The 18,854-nt window shown below is 43.4% G+C and overlaps 1 protein-coding gene across 1 annotated transcript; it reads left to right on the top strand.

The window, feature by feature from the left end:
* Window positions 1-476: 476 nt before the first annotated feature.
* On the top strand, window positions 477-18,211 carry LOC148677048 (uncharacterized; the record flags this gene model as incomplete). The annotated part of the gene is made up of 6 exons (XM_088622867.1): window positions 477-7,626; window positions 7,998-8,144; window positions 12,478-12,735; window positions 13,123-13,380; window positions 15,834-15,919; window positions 16,760-18,211. Coding segments are annotated over 6 exons (7,980 nt in total), but the record flags the coding sequence as incomplete, so codon positions are not given.
* Window positions 18,212-18,854: the final 643 nt, after the last annotated feature.

Below are 18,854 nucleotides of genomic sequence, written 5' to 3'. Positions count from 1 at the left end.
CTAACCCCACAACCACAACTACTCCTCCCTCTACAACCTCATCTCCCCCTTCAACCACGTCTCCCCACACAACTACATCTACACCTCCTCCTACAACCTCATCTTCCCCAACAACCACATCTCCCCTCACAACTACAACTAACCCCACAACCACAACTACTCCTCTCTCCACAACCTCATCACCCCTCACAACCACAGCTACACCTCCTCCTACAACCACATCTCCCCTCACAACTACAACTAACCCCACAACCACAACTACTCCTCCCTCCACAACCTCATCTCCCCTCACAACCACAGCTACACCTCCTCCTACAACCACATCTCCCCTCACAACTACAACTAACCCCACAACCACAACTACTCCTCCCTCCACAACCTCATCTCCCCTCACAACCACAGCTACACCTCCTCCTACAACCACATCACCCCTCACAACTACAACTACACCTCCTCCTACAACCTCATCTCCCCCTACAACCACGTCTCCCCTCACAACTACAACTAACCCCACTACCACAACTACTCCTCCCTCCACAACCTCATCTCCCCCTACAACCACGTCTCCCCTCACAACTACATCTACACCTCCTCCTACAACCTCATCTTTCCCCACAACCACGTCTCCCCTCACAACTACAACTACACCTCCTCCTACAACCTCATCTTCCCCAACAACCACGTCTCCTCTCACAACTACAACTAACCCCACAACCACAACTCCTCCTCCCTCCACAACCACGTCTCCCCTCACAACTACAACTACACCTCCTCCTACAACCTCATCTTCCCCAACAACCACGTCTCCCCTCACAACTACAACTAACCCCACAACCACAACTACTCCTCCCTCCACAACCTCATCACCCCTCACAACCACAGCTACACCTCCTCCTACAACCACATCTCCCCTCACAACTACAACTGACCCCACAACCACAACTACTCCTCTCTCCACAACCTCATCACCCCTCACAACCACAGCTACACCTCCTCCTACAACCACATCTCCCCTCACAACTACAACTAACCCCACAACCACAACTACTCCTCCCTCCACAACCTCATCTCCCCCTACAACCACGTCTCCCCTCACAACTACAACTACACCTCCTCCTACAACCTCATCTTCCCCCACAACCACGTCTCCCCTCACAACTACAACTAACCCCACAACCACAACTACTCCTCCCTCTACAACCTCATCTCCCCTCACAACCACATCTCCCCTCACAACTACAACTAACCCCACAACCACAACTACTCCTCCCTCCACAACCTCATCTCCCCCTACAACCACGTCTCCCCACACAACTACATCTACACCTCCTCCTACAACCTCATCTTCCCCAACAACCACGTCTCCTCTCACAACTACAACTAACCCCACAACCACAACTGCACCTCCCTCCACGACCTCATCACCCCTCACAACCACAGCTACACCTCCTCCTACAACCACATCTCCCCTCACAACTACAACTAACCCCACAACCACAACTACACCTCCCTCCACAACCTCATCTCCCCCTTCAACCACATCACCCCTCACAACTACAACTATACCTCCTCCTACAACCTCATCTTTCCCCACAACCACGTCTCCCCTCACAACTACATCTACACCTCCTCCTACAACCTCATCTTTCCCCACAACCACGTCTCCCCTCACAACTACAACTACACCTCCTCCTACAACCTCATCTTCCCCAACAACCACGTCTCCTCTCACAACTACAACTAACCCCACAACCACAACTCCTCCTCCCTCCACAACCTCATCACCCCTCACAACCACAGCTACACCTCCTCCTACAACCACATCTCCCCTCACAACTACAACTAACCCCACAACCACAACTACTCCTCTCTCCACAACCTCATCACCCCTCACAACCACATCACCCCTCACAACTACAACTGACCCCACAACCACAACTACTCCTCCCTCCACAACCTCATCACCCCTCACAACCACAGCTACACCTCCTCCTACAACCACATCTCCCCTCACAACTACAACTAACCCCACAACCACAACTACTCCTCCCTCCACAACCTCATCACCCCTCACAACCACAGCTACACCTCCTCCTACAACCACATCTCCTCTCACAACTACAACTGACCCCACAACCACAACTACTCCTCCCTCCACAACCTCATCTCCCCCTACAACCACATCTCCCCTCACAACTACAACTGACCCCACAACCACAGCTACTCCTCCCTCTACAACCTCATCTGCCCCTTCAACCACATCACCCCTCACAACTACAACTACACCTCCTCCTACAACCTCATCTTTCCCCACAACCACGTCTCCCCTCACAACTACAACTACACCTCCTTCTACAACCTCATCTTCCCCCACAACCACGTCTCCCCTCACAACTACAACTAACCCCACAACCACAACTACTCCTCCCTCCACAACCTCATCTCCCCTCACAACCACAGCTACACCTCCTCCTACAACCACATCTCCCCTCACAACTACAACTAACCCCACAACCACAACTACTCCTCCCTCTACAACCTCATCTCCCCCTACAACCACGTCTCCCCTCACAACTACATCTACACCTCCTCCTACAACCTCATCTTTCCCCACAACCACGTCTCCCCTCACAACTACAACTACACCTCCTCCTACAACCTCATCTTCCCCAACAACCACGTCTCCTCTCACAACTACAACTAACCCCACAACCACAACTCCTCCTCCCTCCACAACCACGTCTCCCCTCACAACTACAACTACACCTCCTCCTACAACCTCATCTTCCCCAACAACCACGTCTCCTCTCACAACTACAACTGACCCCACAACCACAACTACTCCTCTCTCCACAACCTCATCACCCCTCACAACCACATCTCCCCTCACAACTACAACTGACCCCACAACCACAACTACTCCTCTCTCCACAACCTCATCACCCCTCACAACCACATCTCCCCTCACAACTACAACTAACCCCACAACCACAACTACTCCTCCCTCCACAACCTCATCTCCCCCTACAACCACGTCTCCCCTCACAACTACATCTACACCTCCTCCTACAACCTCATCTTTCCCCACAACCACGTCTCCCCTCACAACTACAACTACACCTCCTCCTACAACCTCATCTTCCCCCACAACCACGTCTCCTCTCACAACTACAACTAACCCCACAACCACAACTACTCCTCCCTCTACAACCTCATCTCCCCCTACAACCACGTCTCCCCTCACAACTACAACTACACCTCCTCCTACAACCTCATCTTCCCCCACAACCACGTCTCCTCTCACAACTACAACTAACCCCACAACCACAACTACTCCTCCCTCTACAACCTCATCTCCCCCTACAACCACGTCTCCCCTCACAACTACAACTACACCTCCTCCTACAACCACATCTCCCCTCACAACTACAACTAACCCCACAACCACAACTACTCCTCCCTCTACAACCTCATCACCACTCACAACCACAGCTACACCTCCTCCTACAACCACATCTCCCCTCACAACTACAATTAACCCCACAACCACAACTACTCCTCCCTCTACAACCTCATCTCCCCCTACAACCACGTCTCCCCTCACAACTACATCTACACCTCCTCCTACAACCTCATCTTCCCCAACAACCACGTCTCCTCTCACTACAACTAACCCCACAACCACAACTGCACCTCCCTCCACGACCTCATCACCCCTCACAACCACAGCTACACCTCCTCCTACAACCACATCTCCCCTCACAACTACAACTAACCCCACAACCACAACTACTCCTCTCTCCACAACCTCATCACCCCTCACAACCACAGCTACACCTCCTCCTACAACCACATCTCCTCTCACAACTACAACTAACCCCACAACCACAACTACTCCTCCCTCCACAACCTCATCTCCCCCTTCAACCACATCACCCCTCACAACTACAACTACACCTCCTCCTACAACCTCATCTTTCCCCACAACCACGTCTCCCCTCACAACTACATCTACACCTCCTCCTACAACCTCATCTTTCCCCACAACCACGTCTCCCCTCACAACTACAACTACACCTCCTCCTACAACCTCATCTTCCCCAACAACCACGTCTCCTCTCACAACTACAACTAACCCCACAACCACAACTCTTCCTCCCTCCACAACCTCATCACCCCTCACAACCACAGCTACACCTCCTCCTACAACCACATCTCCCCTCACAACTACAACTAACCCCACAACCACAACTACTCCTCTCTCCACAACCTCATCACCCCTCACAACCACATCACCCCTCACAACTACAACTGACCCCACAACCACAACTACTCCTCCCTCCACAACCTCATCACCCCTCACAACCACAGCTACACCTCCTCCTACAACCACATCTCCCCTCACAACTACAACTAACCCCACAACCACAACTACTCCTCCCTCCACAACCTCATCACCCCTCACAACCACAGCTACACCTCCTCCTACAACCACGTCTCCCCTCACAACTACAACTAACCCTACAACCACAACTACACCTCCCACCACAACCTCATCTCCCCCTACAACCACATCTCCCCTCACAACTACAACTGACCCCACAACCACAACTACTCCTCTCTCCACAACCTCATCACCCCTCACAACCACAGCTACACCTCCTCCTACAACCACATCTCCTCTCACAACTACAACTGACCCCACAACCACAACTACTCCTCCCTCCACAACCTCATCTCCCCCTACAACCACATCTCCCCTCACAACTACAACTGACCCCACAACCACAACTACTCCTCCCTCCACAACCTCACCACCCCTCACAATCACAACTACACCTCCTCCTACAACCACATCTCCTCTCACAACTACAACTAACCCCACAACCACAACTACTCCTCCCTCCACAACCTCATCTCCCCCTTCAACCACATCACCCCTCACAACTACAACTACACCTCCTCCTACAACCTCATCTTTCCCCACAACCACGTCTCCCCTCACAACTACAACTACACCTCCTTCTACAACCTCATCTTCCCCCACAACCACGTCTCCCCTCACAACTACAACTAACCCCACAACCACAACTACTCCTCCCTCTACAACCTCATCACCCCTCACAACCACAGCTACACCTCCTCCTACAACCACATCTCCTCTCACAACTACTCCTCTCTCCACAACCTCATCACCCCTCACAACCACATCACCCCTCACAACTACAACTAACCCCACAACCACAACTACTCCTCCCTCTACAACCTCATCACCCCTCACAACCACAGCTACACCTCCTCCTACAACCACATCTCCTCTCACAACTACAACTGACCCCACAACCACAACTACTCCTCTCTCCACAACCTCATCACCCCTCACAACCACATCACCCCTCACAACTACAACTAACCCCACAACCACAACTACTCCTCCCTCTACAACCTCATCTCCCCCTACAACCACGTCTCCCCTCACAACTACATCTACACCTCCTCCTACAACCTCATCTTCCCCAACAACCACGTCTCCTCTCACAACTACAACTAACCCCACAACCACAACTGCACCTCCCTCCACGACCTCATCACCCCTCACAACCACAGCTACACCTCCTCCTACAACCACATCTCCCCTCACAACTACAACTAACCCCACAACCACAACTACTCCTCTCTCCACAACCTCATCTCCCCCTTCAACCACATCACCCCTCACAACTACAACTACACCTCCTCCTACAACCTCATCTTTCCCCACAACCACGTCTCCCCTCACAACTACAACTACACCTCCTCCTACAACCTCATCTTCCCCCACAACCACGTCTCCCCTCACAACTACAACTAACCCCACAACCACAACTACTCCTCCCTCTACAACCTCATCTCCCCCTACAACCACGTCTCCCCTCACAACTACAACTACACCTCCTCCTACAACCTCATCTTTCCCCACAACCACGTCTCCCCTCACAACTACAACTACACCTCCTCCTACAACCTCATCTTCCCCCACAACCACGTCTCCCCTCACAACTACAACTAACCCCACAACCACAACTACTCCTCCCTCCACAACCTCATCTCCCACTACAACCACTTCACCCCTCACAACTACAACTACACCTCCTCCTACAACCTCATCTTCCCCCACAACCACGTCTCCCCTCACAACTACAACTAACCCCACTACCACAACTACTCCTCCCTCTACAACCTCATCTCCCCCTACAACCACGTCTCCCCTCACAACTACATTTACACCTCCTCCTACAACCTCATCTTCCCCTACAACCACGTCTCCCCTCACAACTACATCTACACCTCCTCCTACAACCTCATCTTCCCCAACAACCACGTCTCCTCTCACAACTCCAACTAACCCCACAACCACAACTGCACCTCCCTCCACGACTTCATCACCCCTCACAACCACATCACCCCTCACAACTACAACTAACCCCACAACCACAACTACACCTCCCTCCACAACCTCATCACCCCTCACAACCACAGCTACACCTCCTCCTACAACCACGTCTCCCCTCACAACTACAACTAACCCTACAACCACAACTACACCTCCCACCACAACCTCATCACCCCTCACAACCACAGCTACACCTCCCCCTACAACCACATCTCCCCTCACAACTACAACCAGAACTACTCCTCCCTCTACAACCTCATCACCCCTCACAACCACAACTACACCTCCTCCTACAACCACATTTCCCCTGACAACTACAACTAACCCCACAACCTCAACTGCACCTCTCTCCACAACCTCGACACCCCTCAGAACCACAGCTACACCTCCTCCTACAACCACATCTCCTCTCACAACTACAACTAACCCCACAACCACAACTACACCTCTCTCCACAACCTCATCACCCCTCACAAGCACAACTACACCTCCTCCTACAACCACAACTTTCCTCACAACTACAGCTAACCCCACAACCACAACTACTCCTCCCTCCACAACCTCTTCCCCCCCTACAACCACGTCTCTCCTCACAACTACAGCTAACCCCACAATCACAACTACACCTCTCTACACAACCTCATCACCCCTCACAACCACAGCTACACCTCCTCCTACAACCACATCTCCCCTCACAACTACAACTAACCCCACAACCACAACTACTCCTCCCTCCACAACCTCATCACCCCTCACAACCACAACTACATCTCCTCCTACAAACACGTCTCCCCTCACCACTACAATGAACCCCACAACCACAGCTACACCTCCTCTTACAACCTCATCTTCTCCCACAACTCCATCACCCCCCACAACCTCAACTCCACCAACAACCTCATCTTCTTCCACAACCACAACTACACCTCCCTCCATAACCTCATTTCCCTCAACCACCACAATTATATCGCCTCTTACAACCTCAACTCCCCCTACAACTACAATTACACCTCCTTCCACAACTACACGTTCCATCACAGCCTCGTCTCCGTTTTCAAGAACCACGACCTTATCAGCCCCCACAACTGCAACTATCCCTCTATCTACAGTTATATCTTCCCTCACAACCTCTTTATTTCTATCTACAACCTCAACAACTGTAAACAACAGTGAAACAACAGCATCTGCAAGAGGTACAAGTATAAATATAACAACTAGATTTAAGGAAATGACTTAAATAGTGCAACACCTCAAAACATATTTTTCTTTCTTGAATATAAGATCTTGAAATTGAACACTGTTTTGAAAAATGTTTTCACTAATTTGAGATGCAGATATAGTCAGTGGAAATATCTTTAGGGCTGTTCATTCCTCAGAATTCCGCAATAACCCTCTGCCAAGTTGAATTATTTCACAATATTTTTACATGTAGTAAATAAGGTAACACCCTTGTTTCAGAAGATGATCATACGCACGTACTAATGTTAGTAACTAGATCTGTGTTCTGGTACATTTCTTCTGCTTCAGACATTATTCATATAATTACAAAATATTGTTTTTTCAGGTCACTGTGATGGCTATAAGTGTTGTCCTGGCCAGAACAATTCATGTGTACAGTCTAAGTGCTGTCCAGCAAAACGCTGCTATTGCGATGAAGCATGCATTCATTTTTCAGACTGCTGCCAGGACTATGTTCCTACATGTAAACCAGGTAAGTCCACTTACAGGGATGAAGTCGTACAGCTGCTTAGGTGGTGTCATAGCAATAACCTGGACTTGAACGTAAACAAAACGAAAGAGCTAATAGTGGACTTTCGGAGACACAGGCCACATACTCACAGCCCACTCAGTATTGATGGAACGGAAGTGGAAACAGTCACCAGCTTTAGGTTTTTGAGAATTAACATCTCTAAAGATCTAACCTGGACTGTGAACACTGACTCTATCATGAAGAAGGCTCAGTAGCGCCTTTATTTCTTGAGGTGCCTCAAGCGATGGGGGATGCCAATACATGTGTTGGTGAACTTCTACCGCTGCACCATCGAGAGTGTCCTCACCAATGGGATCACCGTGTGGTACGGCAACACCTCTTCGCACGAAAGAAAGGCACTGCAGAGAATGGTCAATATGGCCCAGAAGATCATCGGCTGCGGTCTCACCGAGATTAAACAGCTCTATGAGGACCGCTGCCGTGGTAGAATTCTGACCATCACAGAGGACAGTCACCACCCCGGGCATGAGCTCTTCACCCCACTGCCCTCAGGCAAGAGATATAAGAGCATACGGACACTTACCACTAGATTCTTCAATAGCTTCTATCCACAAGCAGTGAGATTGGCGAACACATTTAGCCATCCCCCTCGGACCACACCCACACCATCACCATCTACCTCTTTATGATTTCTTATCTATTGCACATCTCCAGTCATTGTTTACACGTCTTTATTGTTTACATTCAAACTGTCTACATGTTTACTTGCACATTGTCTACTGTTTGTTTGTATATTGTCTTGATGCACTGTTTGCACTTTGTTTTGTTTTTTACACTTGTTTTACAATCGAGAGACTTTCTGTAAGTAAGAATTCCATTGTACCAGTACCGGTTACATATGGCAATAAAGTTCAAGTTCAAGTTCAAGTTAGTGTATTAATATGTCTTGCTGCTACACATTCTTGACTTAATTTTAGTTGTCTAGAAAGGAAGCGAGAGTAGATAGCACAGGGATTGAGTTATAGCATCTACCTGTGTCATTAGAGCTGTAGACAGACATGCCATCTTTGAATAAGCCAAGAAAACAGCAAACCCAGCTACTGTTGTCAGTGATGTCAGGGATGGTTATGAAGAAGCATTCCTGGCCAAACAGGATCGGCAGGAAAAAGCGTGTGTGAAGAGAGAAGAAGTGCATCAGAGTAAATACTCAACAATGGAGTACCCAAACCGGTGGAGTGTTTAGTGAAACAAAGAGAAAGATGAAGTCAATACTTCGTGCTCTGATTAATTAGTGTAGATAAGAGTGTAATGAGTTGTGATGATTAGAATTTTTGGTGTTGTGAGAACAGACCGGAAAAGACCACTGGAAGGGAAAAAGGTGCCTTGGTAAATTAGTGTCAACGTAAGAGTGTGTTGTGTCATCTCTAAGTTGCTGATGTGGTAAGAACAGACCAGGGAAGGCCACCAGAAACAAGACATACACTCAGTCTTCCCTGGATGATGAGATAAGACAGACTACTTACAACACAAAAAAATAATGTGACTCAGCTAGTGTGAATTACAAGAGGTGAGATGACAAGTGGCTTTGGCTATCAGTGTCACAATATCAATTTACTCATGGTTTCAAATGAACCCAGAGCCCTTGTCTGCTGATTAGAAGTTATGTGTCCCTGTACATTCAACAGGTGCACATGCCACAGTATTTCCCATAACTTCAGGATGAAAATACTTTTATTTTTTCATAGCCCTGCAAACATTTGTTTATAGTCATGTAGATTTGTATTGTCTCTGGAGAATCTGTACATCCTTTATTTTTTGCCACTAATTTGTAATCCCTCCAATTACATTGTTAATGAAATACTAATATTAATGAAACGGGACTCCAGATACCGTTAGTGGAGCAAAACTGGTCTGGCTCTGCCTTTGATGCTGCTTATTGTTAGGCTGGTCCAAAGGAATGGACCCTATGCAGGTTCCAAGGTCACAAAGAACCAAAACAGTGAATGAGGGTAATCCAAGGCCAGGGTCAAAAGGCAAGCAGGGAGTCCAGAGCCAGAAGGAGAAATCAAGAATCCAGGTCCAGGAACACTATCCAAAAAGTCAGAGCCAAGGGGCAGGCCAAAATCCAAAACCCAGGTCAGCAGTCCAGGAAGAAAACAAAAGATCAAAGGCTGAAAACACCAAACTGAAGAAAACCAACCCAGGAGCAAAGGAAAGGTGAACAATGAACAGGAAGGTAAACAGGAGTAAGAGACAAAAACAGGAACCAGGGAAGAATATACGAAAGTCTTAAACTAGCACTCAAAGAAGTGACAACAATGCAACAATACTGAACACTGTTTGAACCATGAGCAGGGTTGTAGTAGGCTGGAGGAGGGGGGGCGCGGTGAGTTAGGGACTCTAGGCGAGTAACGATTGGCCACAGACGTCTGCGCCTTGGTTGCGCAGTCGGAGCAGGCATTGGGGTGCCCTCTGGTGGCCGGATGGCGGAACTGTAACACTTACCTTCAGTGACGTTTTCAGGATTTCACGTGCACTCTCACCGTTTTTAATAACAACTCAAGAACCATACTTGAAAATTGTGAGGCGATCTTTGACATGCATTTTGTAAAGAAAATCAATTTTAGGAAATGTCAACCTGGAAACTCCTGCCTCTTCAGACTCATCTGTGAAAGATAATCACTGTTACAATGGTCTTTCTGAAGTGACAATGCCTTGCAAATCTGAAGCACTGTTTTTATACATAATCTACATTTGGTTTTTGGACAAACCACAGCAGGTGGAGTACAATCCTGACATTTTTATAATTGATTTGATTCACAATTCAACAAAGATGAGTATGGTTTATTATGGAGAACAACATTTAGTTGACAAATGCTTTGTATGTGTGGTTACACATCTCAGTGCCAAGTAGAAACCGTGATAGAACAATTATTGCTTATTACTGAACTCAAGTTAAAATATTTATAATAACCAGAGGACAAGGAAAAAATATGATTTAGTATTTTTTTTCCATCAACATTTTGTGTTTTCAGAAAAAAACAAGGATGAATGCAGGATATTATCTTTTTATTTTTTAAGTTTAAAAATATATTTTATAAATTAAAACTCAATATTCAACAATGGGGCAATCTAAATGCAGTGCTGCTTTAGAAGATCAAGATTCCTTTAAATATTTTTGAAGCAGTAATCATTAATCACCTAAACATTGTGTACAGCTTTAAAAAAAAACGTATTTTAGTTATGTACAGTATACATAGGTATATTGTTACAATTAGGAATAATTGAATAAAGGGAGGAATGAAATGAGATCCTAACAACAACTTGCTTTCCAAGAAATTCATCCAAAAAAATATACACCCCTTTTGTAAGGGTAAACTGAGTGGTAATACATATTGGAATATGTTTTCGCCTCCGGCACAGTGAGGTTCTATTTATTTATCTGGTAGAATTTATCCTGTAACTGAGGCACAAAACCATACATTAAAGGAGGTAACTTTATGAAATGTATAATAATGTATGAAAGGATAGAATATTCATAGATATAATGATGTACTTTTCTTCTATTCCAAACTCCTAATTATTTTTCTTCTCTTCTATTAATCTATTTTTTCTCCAAAAACTTCAACAGGGTCACAGCATTTCCCTGTACATCAATACTTGCAACAACTGCAACCACAATAATACTTCCAACTACAACCTCAAGCACAACCATCCACAGCAAGAGATCTAATACACCTATAAAAACAACAACAGCAACAGCTCCAGTGACTTCTCTGGCTCTGCCTTCTACCACAGTGCCAACCATAACTGCCTTGTTGACAACAGCAGTTCCAGCTAAATTCACAACAACTCCCATTTCAAACAAAAGTGCTTCCATGACAACCAAAATAACAGCTCCAAGTACAATAACAACTGTAACTACAGCACCTCCAACCATAACGATAGTTCAAACTACATTGACAGCAACTGCTCCACATACAGCAGCAACCACAATTGCCATGGTATTAGCAACAACGACATCCCATCACCAAATCCATTTTCCACAACCACAACAGCTCAAACTACAGCCACAACAGTTTTCAGGACAATTACAACTTTTATACAGTACCTTGAAATGCAACCACAAAACCAATAGTTTTACAACCACAAGACCATCTACAACCACTCCCCTGAGAAATACAACAGTGCCAACTACAACCAAAACAAATTTAACTTTTTTCAAAACTAACATCACCACAATTTCACTCACGTACAGGAGATTAATTTTGAAATATACTGTAATTTCTGAAAAGTCAATGACATGAAACATTATCTTCCTTATCTCATTCAGTGCCTGGTTCCATCACCAATTTGACTGCAAGTAACATCACCACAAGTTCCCTGCTTCTGAGCTGGACAGCTCCATCTGGAAATGTAGGGAGCTACAGAGTTGAAGTCAGTGGACCGACTGCTCAGTCTCTGACAGTGAGCACTTCATCAGTTCAGATCACTGGGCTGAGCCCTGGAAGCAATTACTCCCTGCAAGTTGTTGCTGTAGCTGCAGACAATGTTACTGTTGGGGCTTCAGTTTCCATCACAACATTTACAGGTGAGAGCAATAAGTTCAAAGTGAAAAATGTTAAATAAATGTCCAAAGCTCAGTCATTATTCACTTTCATTAATATCAGTTTTGTAATTCTGAGATTTAATCATAAAATAGATGAAAAAGAAATGCACAAACAAGCACATAAAGAAGGACATATCATTTTAAATCTAACTTCACCCTTCTATCTTCTATTATATTAAATAAAGTGATGATCAAGAGTACTGAAATATCTTGGCTTTTTTAAAACCAGGCTTTTCTTAGAAAATGTCTTACAATTCACCTGGCAGTTTATATAATGGAACAACATGATCAATTTATCTAGATATCTTCTGTAATGTCAAAAATTTCAAGAATCCTCATCCTCCAATATGTCTTTCTTCTCTCATTCAGTGCCTGGTCCCGTCATCAATTTGACTGTAAGTAACATCACCACAAGTTCCCTGCTTCTGAGCTGGAAAGCTCCATCTGGAAATGTAGGGAGTTACAGAGTTGAAGTCAGTGGACCGACTGCTCAGTCTCTGACAGTGAGCACTTCATCAGTTGAGATCACTGGGCTGAGCCCTGGAAGCAATTACTCCCTGCAAGTTGTTGCCGTAGCTGCAGACAATGTTACTGAAGGGTCTCCAGTGTCCATCACAACATTTACAGGTGAGTGCAGTATCTCTGAAATTAAGAACTTATTAGGTCCGAACCTCAATGATATTTTTCTCAATCAACCAAACCAAACGGGGTGGAGCAGTGGCTCTGTGACTAAGGATCTGCGCCTGTGACCGGAAGGTTGCTGGTTCAAATCCTGCGGCCGGCAGAGGAATCCTACTCTGTTGGGCCCCTGAGCAAGGCCCTTAACCCCAACTGCTCCAGGGGCGCCGTACAATGGCAATCTGACCCCAAGCTTCTCTCCCTGTCTCTGTGTCTGTGTCTCCCTGGAGAAAAGCTGGGGTATGTGAAAAGACACATTCCTAATGCAAGAAATTGTATAGGGCTAATAAAGAAACATTATTAACATTGTTATTAACTGACTTAATTTAATGCTACTGTAGGGCCTCTATTTTCAATTTCAGAATCAACAAGTAAGTCTCATCAAGCAGTGTTTATAACACATTTGTTTTACATCAATGTGTTCCTCAAAGTTCTGAAAGTTTTTCTGGGGCTTATAATACATTATTTTGAAAGAAAGAAAAGGACGACACCGTGGTGCAGTGGTTAGCATTGTTGCCTTGCAGTGCTGGTGCCCTGAGTTACATTCTGGACCTGGTGTACTGTCTTAGCAGAGTTTGATGTTCACATGGGTTTTATCTGGGTGCTCCAGTTTCCTCTCACTGTCCAGTACATGCTAGACGTTTAATTGGCTTCTCTTAAATTTTAGTCCTAGGTGTGAATGTGTTTGTGTGCCCTATGATGCACTGGCATCCTGTCCAGGGTGTAATAATAATAATAATAATAATAATATTATAATATTATAATAATAACACTCCACTCAAAGCGCTTTACAGGTAATGAGGACTCTCCTCCACCACCACCTTGGTATCCTGCCTTGCACAAGTTACTTGTCGGGATAGGCTCCGTCTCCCCCCATGACCCCGAATTGGATGAAGCAGTTAGAAAATGGATGGATAAAAGGAAAGGAAAATAATTCAGCTTTGAATGCTTAAATATTCAGACCAATCAACAAATATTTGTTAAAAGCCCTTTGGCAGCAATTACAGACGCAACTTGTTCTTGGTAAATCTGTATTGACTTTGCATACTATCGTGGTGCAGTTTTTGCTCATTCTTTTGATCATGCTTTGTCTTGTTGCTTGAGCAATTGTGAAACAACAGTTTTTAAGCCTTTCCACAGATTCTAAGATTAAAGTCAGTGACTGGGTCACTCTAATACTCTCACTTATTCTTATGCTACATTTACAGTATCTCCTGTCCTGTAGTTTGGATTAATATCCAAATGGATTAAGTTTCGTCCCAGTTTTAGGTCTGAAATAGAGTTTTCTGTAGGTTTTTGCTAGAACTATGCTCCATCTATCTTTACACCCTATTGGCAAGCTTTTCACTCCCTCCAGAGAAGAAGCATTCCCTTCAAATTAACTCTGTAGCTGTTTCAAAATTGTTGTTGGCCTCCTAGTGGCATCTCTTAGCAGTTTCCTCATTGCCCAGGTGCTCAGTTTGGAGGGACATCTAGGCAGTAACCGCTGGAAAGCTGCAACTTCCATTTCTTGATGGTTAGACAGACTGCTCATATTCATAGACTTTTATATTCTTTCCACCATTCTCCTCCTCCATGCTTGTCAATGACTGTATCTGTGAGTCAGAAAGCTCCTGAGTTTTCATGGTTGAGTCTTAACTTGAAATTCACTGCCTGACCAAGGAACCTCACAGAGGCAGGTGTTTTTAGTCTAAATTACTATAACCTCCACAACAACATCTCCAAGTACAACCACAGCAATTACAGAAAGAACAACAGCACCACCAGGTATAAAAAACTCAAGTATGACAGTCTTATAGTTCCATATAATTTCAAAAGTGCATATTAATACAAACCGGATGTGGTTGTAATGTATTCTGATAAACTTGGAATGATTTCTAAATAATGAGTAAAAACTACAAATACACATTTTCTGCTCCTTTGTGGGTTAATATTAGTTTGCATGTGAACCATGGTTACTTGATTTTGAAATACAGAAAAATACAATAAACAATAAAACCGCGCAATCATGGTAGATTAAGTAAAAGAATACAAGAAAGAAAATTGTTCTAATTAAACAAGCCTCCCTTCTACACACACTTTATACACTAGCCAACCAGTCTCAGCAAATGAATGTGACTAAGTAGTATTTAAAGCCCTTTTCTCCTAACATCTACCAACTGGGGCGAAGGCAGTGGCAATTTATCTTCACAGTATGCTAAGATTATAACTGGCAAAAGAGGTCTAGTTAGACAAGGGTTCATGACAGTGAGGATTAATGATGCTCTAGGTAAACCTCAGAGCAGTTTGTCTTCACACACATACAGTATGCTATTGTATTTTATTTTTATTCACATCTTAAAAACCGTTTGGATTATTAAACCTTTCAATTTGTTTTCCCCCCATTTTTTTCATGTTTACAGGATTTCCAGTGACAGCAAGACTTCAGCTGTTAGTCCAGAGTTCTATCGAAATTACTGATAGCGTACAAGAAGTCTTCCTACACGAGGTAAGTTCAGATTTCCTCTTTTTTTTCTCACTGTGTTGTTGTAGTGCTGCTTAAGAACATAAGGAAGGTTACAACCAAAAGAGCACATTCAGCACCAAAAGTTACCTTCATACCAGGGCCTATGTCTGATTGCCCTAAACATATCTGTATAAACCTTAATGCTATTTTTTTAAACTTTTATTGAAGTTTTTTTTCTTTATCCCTAAGTACAGTATTGTTTGGTTTGGAAAGGCACTTTATGAATTTAATTATTGTTGTTGTTGTTGTTGTTGTTGTTGTTGTTGTTGTTGTTGTTGTTAAACAATGGTTTAAATATGTGTTCTAAAAATGTGTTGGAAAATGTGAGGCAAAAAGCTGATTGAGATCCAGTACTTGTTAAAATACAGACATCACTGAACTGTATGCTGCTGGTAATATTATTTCAAGCAGTAGAGACCAGTGCATTAAAATAATCTGCAATTGATGAAGTCATGCACCACTTTATAAGCAGCTGTTAAGGTCGGAATTGTCCTGAGCTAGCTTCTCTTATTGCTTCATTTCAAAATGTTTTTACAGGCATTTCTAGTTTTTATCGTCATTGTGACTTGTTTATTTTTATTTATCTATTCACAAAAAAGTAAAAAGCTATGTCATTCACATTTTATGTCCTAAAAATGTTATGTGAATATAGAATGTTATATAAAAATGACAATGTTATGTCACTCAACAAACAACTTTTATTCCACATGAAAACAGAATATTTCAATTTCCAATAAGCACACCTTTAAGTTGAATACAATGATTTCAGTTAAAACAGCTTCATGAAAATCCACTTATATATGTGATTTAAATCTTTTGCAGCTTAATGCAACGATTCAGAACTACATTGAGACCATGAAGTTTAATATAGCTGTCAAAGGAATAAGAAGAAAGACTAATTAAGATCACAACTTAAAATATTCTAATGGAGGAACTGCAAGGTATTTCAGCTAAAGCATACAATATTTATCTCTTAAAACATTGCTTTGCTGCTAGTGGACAGAATAATGAATATTTTTATTTTTAAAATGCCATCCCTAAATGGACAAATTGGTATAGTTCAATATAATCTGGCATGAGTGTAGTATTTCATGTTCCTGCGGAAACTCTTGACACCATAAACTATTGATAATACATACCTGACCTATACAGTATACATCATACATTGTGTTTGTTCGAAACAATGTCTCTCTCGCATTTTTCTAATACAACATTAACATTCCAGATGAAACCTGCTATTCGAAGATAGTAGGAGGTAACTGTCAAGCTGGATTCCTACATAAGTATTGTTTGTTCTCATTATCACAGTCACTCTTCTCCAAACCAACTTGTAATTCTGCTTTTCCTTTTTCTGTCCTGCTTCTCAAACACAGATTAGTCTGACCAGCTTGCAAAACATGCTTGAACATCACAGATAACTTATTTTATTCTAAAGTTAAAGTTGTGAAATCCTCATAAAATGTAAATAACAAAGTTTTTTTTTAATTTTAAAAACAGATTTCTGCACTTAGGCTTTAACTGCATGGATTGTAATTTATGTTAGGTTTAGGTATGATTTGTCATCTATGACCACACCAGGAAATTTGCCTGTAGCTAAGACATGTAACATCAGGGCATATTATATCTCTTAAAATTAATTGTTAATTTCTAATCATCTTTGTGTTGCCTTTACTAAGCAGCTACAGTAGATGCCTCTCTTGAAGTGCAGAAGAATGTGGTATTAGGCTCCTCTGATAAGAAGCATCATAAAGCTACATTCAATCTGAACCATCTAATGATATATAGGGCAGATTGGCTACCTTGCAGCTGGACCCAAGAAGCCTGCTGTGTACAGACTATTATTTCTCATTATATGAGACTGATAAAACCTGGAAGATAGGCCATATCATATGTTATAGTCGATGTGTTTAAACTCTGAAGTTATTAACTCTTTGTAATCCGTGGGTGAACAATCAGACGGCTGTATCACAGCAGGTTGTTTCACAGATGTATTATATTACGTTAGCTGTTCTTATGCATGTATCTGGTTTAAAGCAATTAATTGTCATTTGTATATTTAGAATCTGTTTGTGAGACTGTAAATTATTGTGTTTGATTCCTAAAAGTCTTCAAGTACTCCTGGAATTTGCTGTTACAACTTCTGATTGCTACAGTAAATTAAAACCCTCACATTAATACACATGTTTTTGCAATGCATCTAATACCATGCTCTGTATTTGTACTATATCAATGTCAGACATGTCCAAACTAAATAAATAAACGCACATAATAACATTCTGTATTGTCCTTGGTCTGAATCTGCTTTTCCTGCCTGTCATAGCCTCTTTTCTTCAGATGTGTGATATAAATATTCAACCTCTACTGAACAAGGAAGAACACAAATTGAATACCACCATTAAAGGAGTATTTTAAAAAATCTTATCTTCTTGCTTGATGCCCAGTGCTTGATGTTTTCATTTCTTCCAGAGCTGTTGACCAACTAAGAAGAATCAGTTACAGATATTGCTGGTCTAAAGGACTGGTTTACAAGGGAAGATATTCAAATAAAAACTTCACCAAATTGAAACCCACAACATTTTAGTTTATTGTATAATCTAAACTACTATATACCGCCCAAAAAACACATCTCCATAATTCCACACTGCAAAGATTTTCTCTTTAAGTTGTAGAGTGGCATAAGTGAGCCTGAAAATGTGATGCCAATATTTTGTGAATAGGGCCCAGAATGTAAAACCCCTCAGTTCCAAGAAATCCAAGTTTAACAAATACTGTCCACAAGATCTGAAGAAACATGTTTGAAATTAGGTTTCATATATACTGGTTACCCATTGAAAAACTGAGAAAAAAAAGTATAAATGTAAACAGTGAAATACAAAACTGACTCAAGTTGTCCTAGACCAAAAAGCTCAGAGATCAA

The sequence above is a fragment of the Lepisosteus platostomus genome, chromosome 2 (genome assembly GCF_059453375.1).
Source record: "Lepisosteus platostomus isolate fLepPlt1 chromosome 2, fLepPlt1.hap1, whole genome shotgun sequence".
In the NCBI taxonomy this organism is placed as follows: Eukaryota; Metazoa; Chordata; class Actinopteri; order Semionotiformes; family Lepisosteidae; genus Lepisosteus; species Lepisosteus platostomus.
This window is presented reverse-complemented; position numbering and strand designations above follow the sequence as displayed.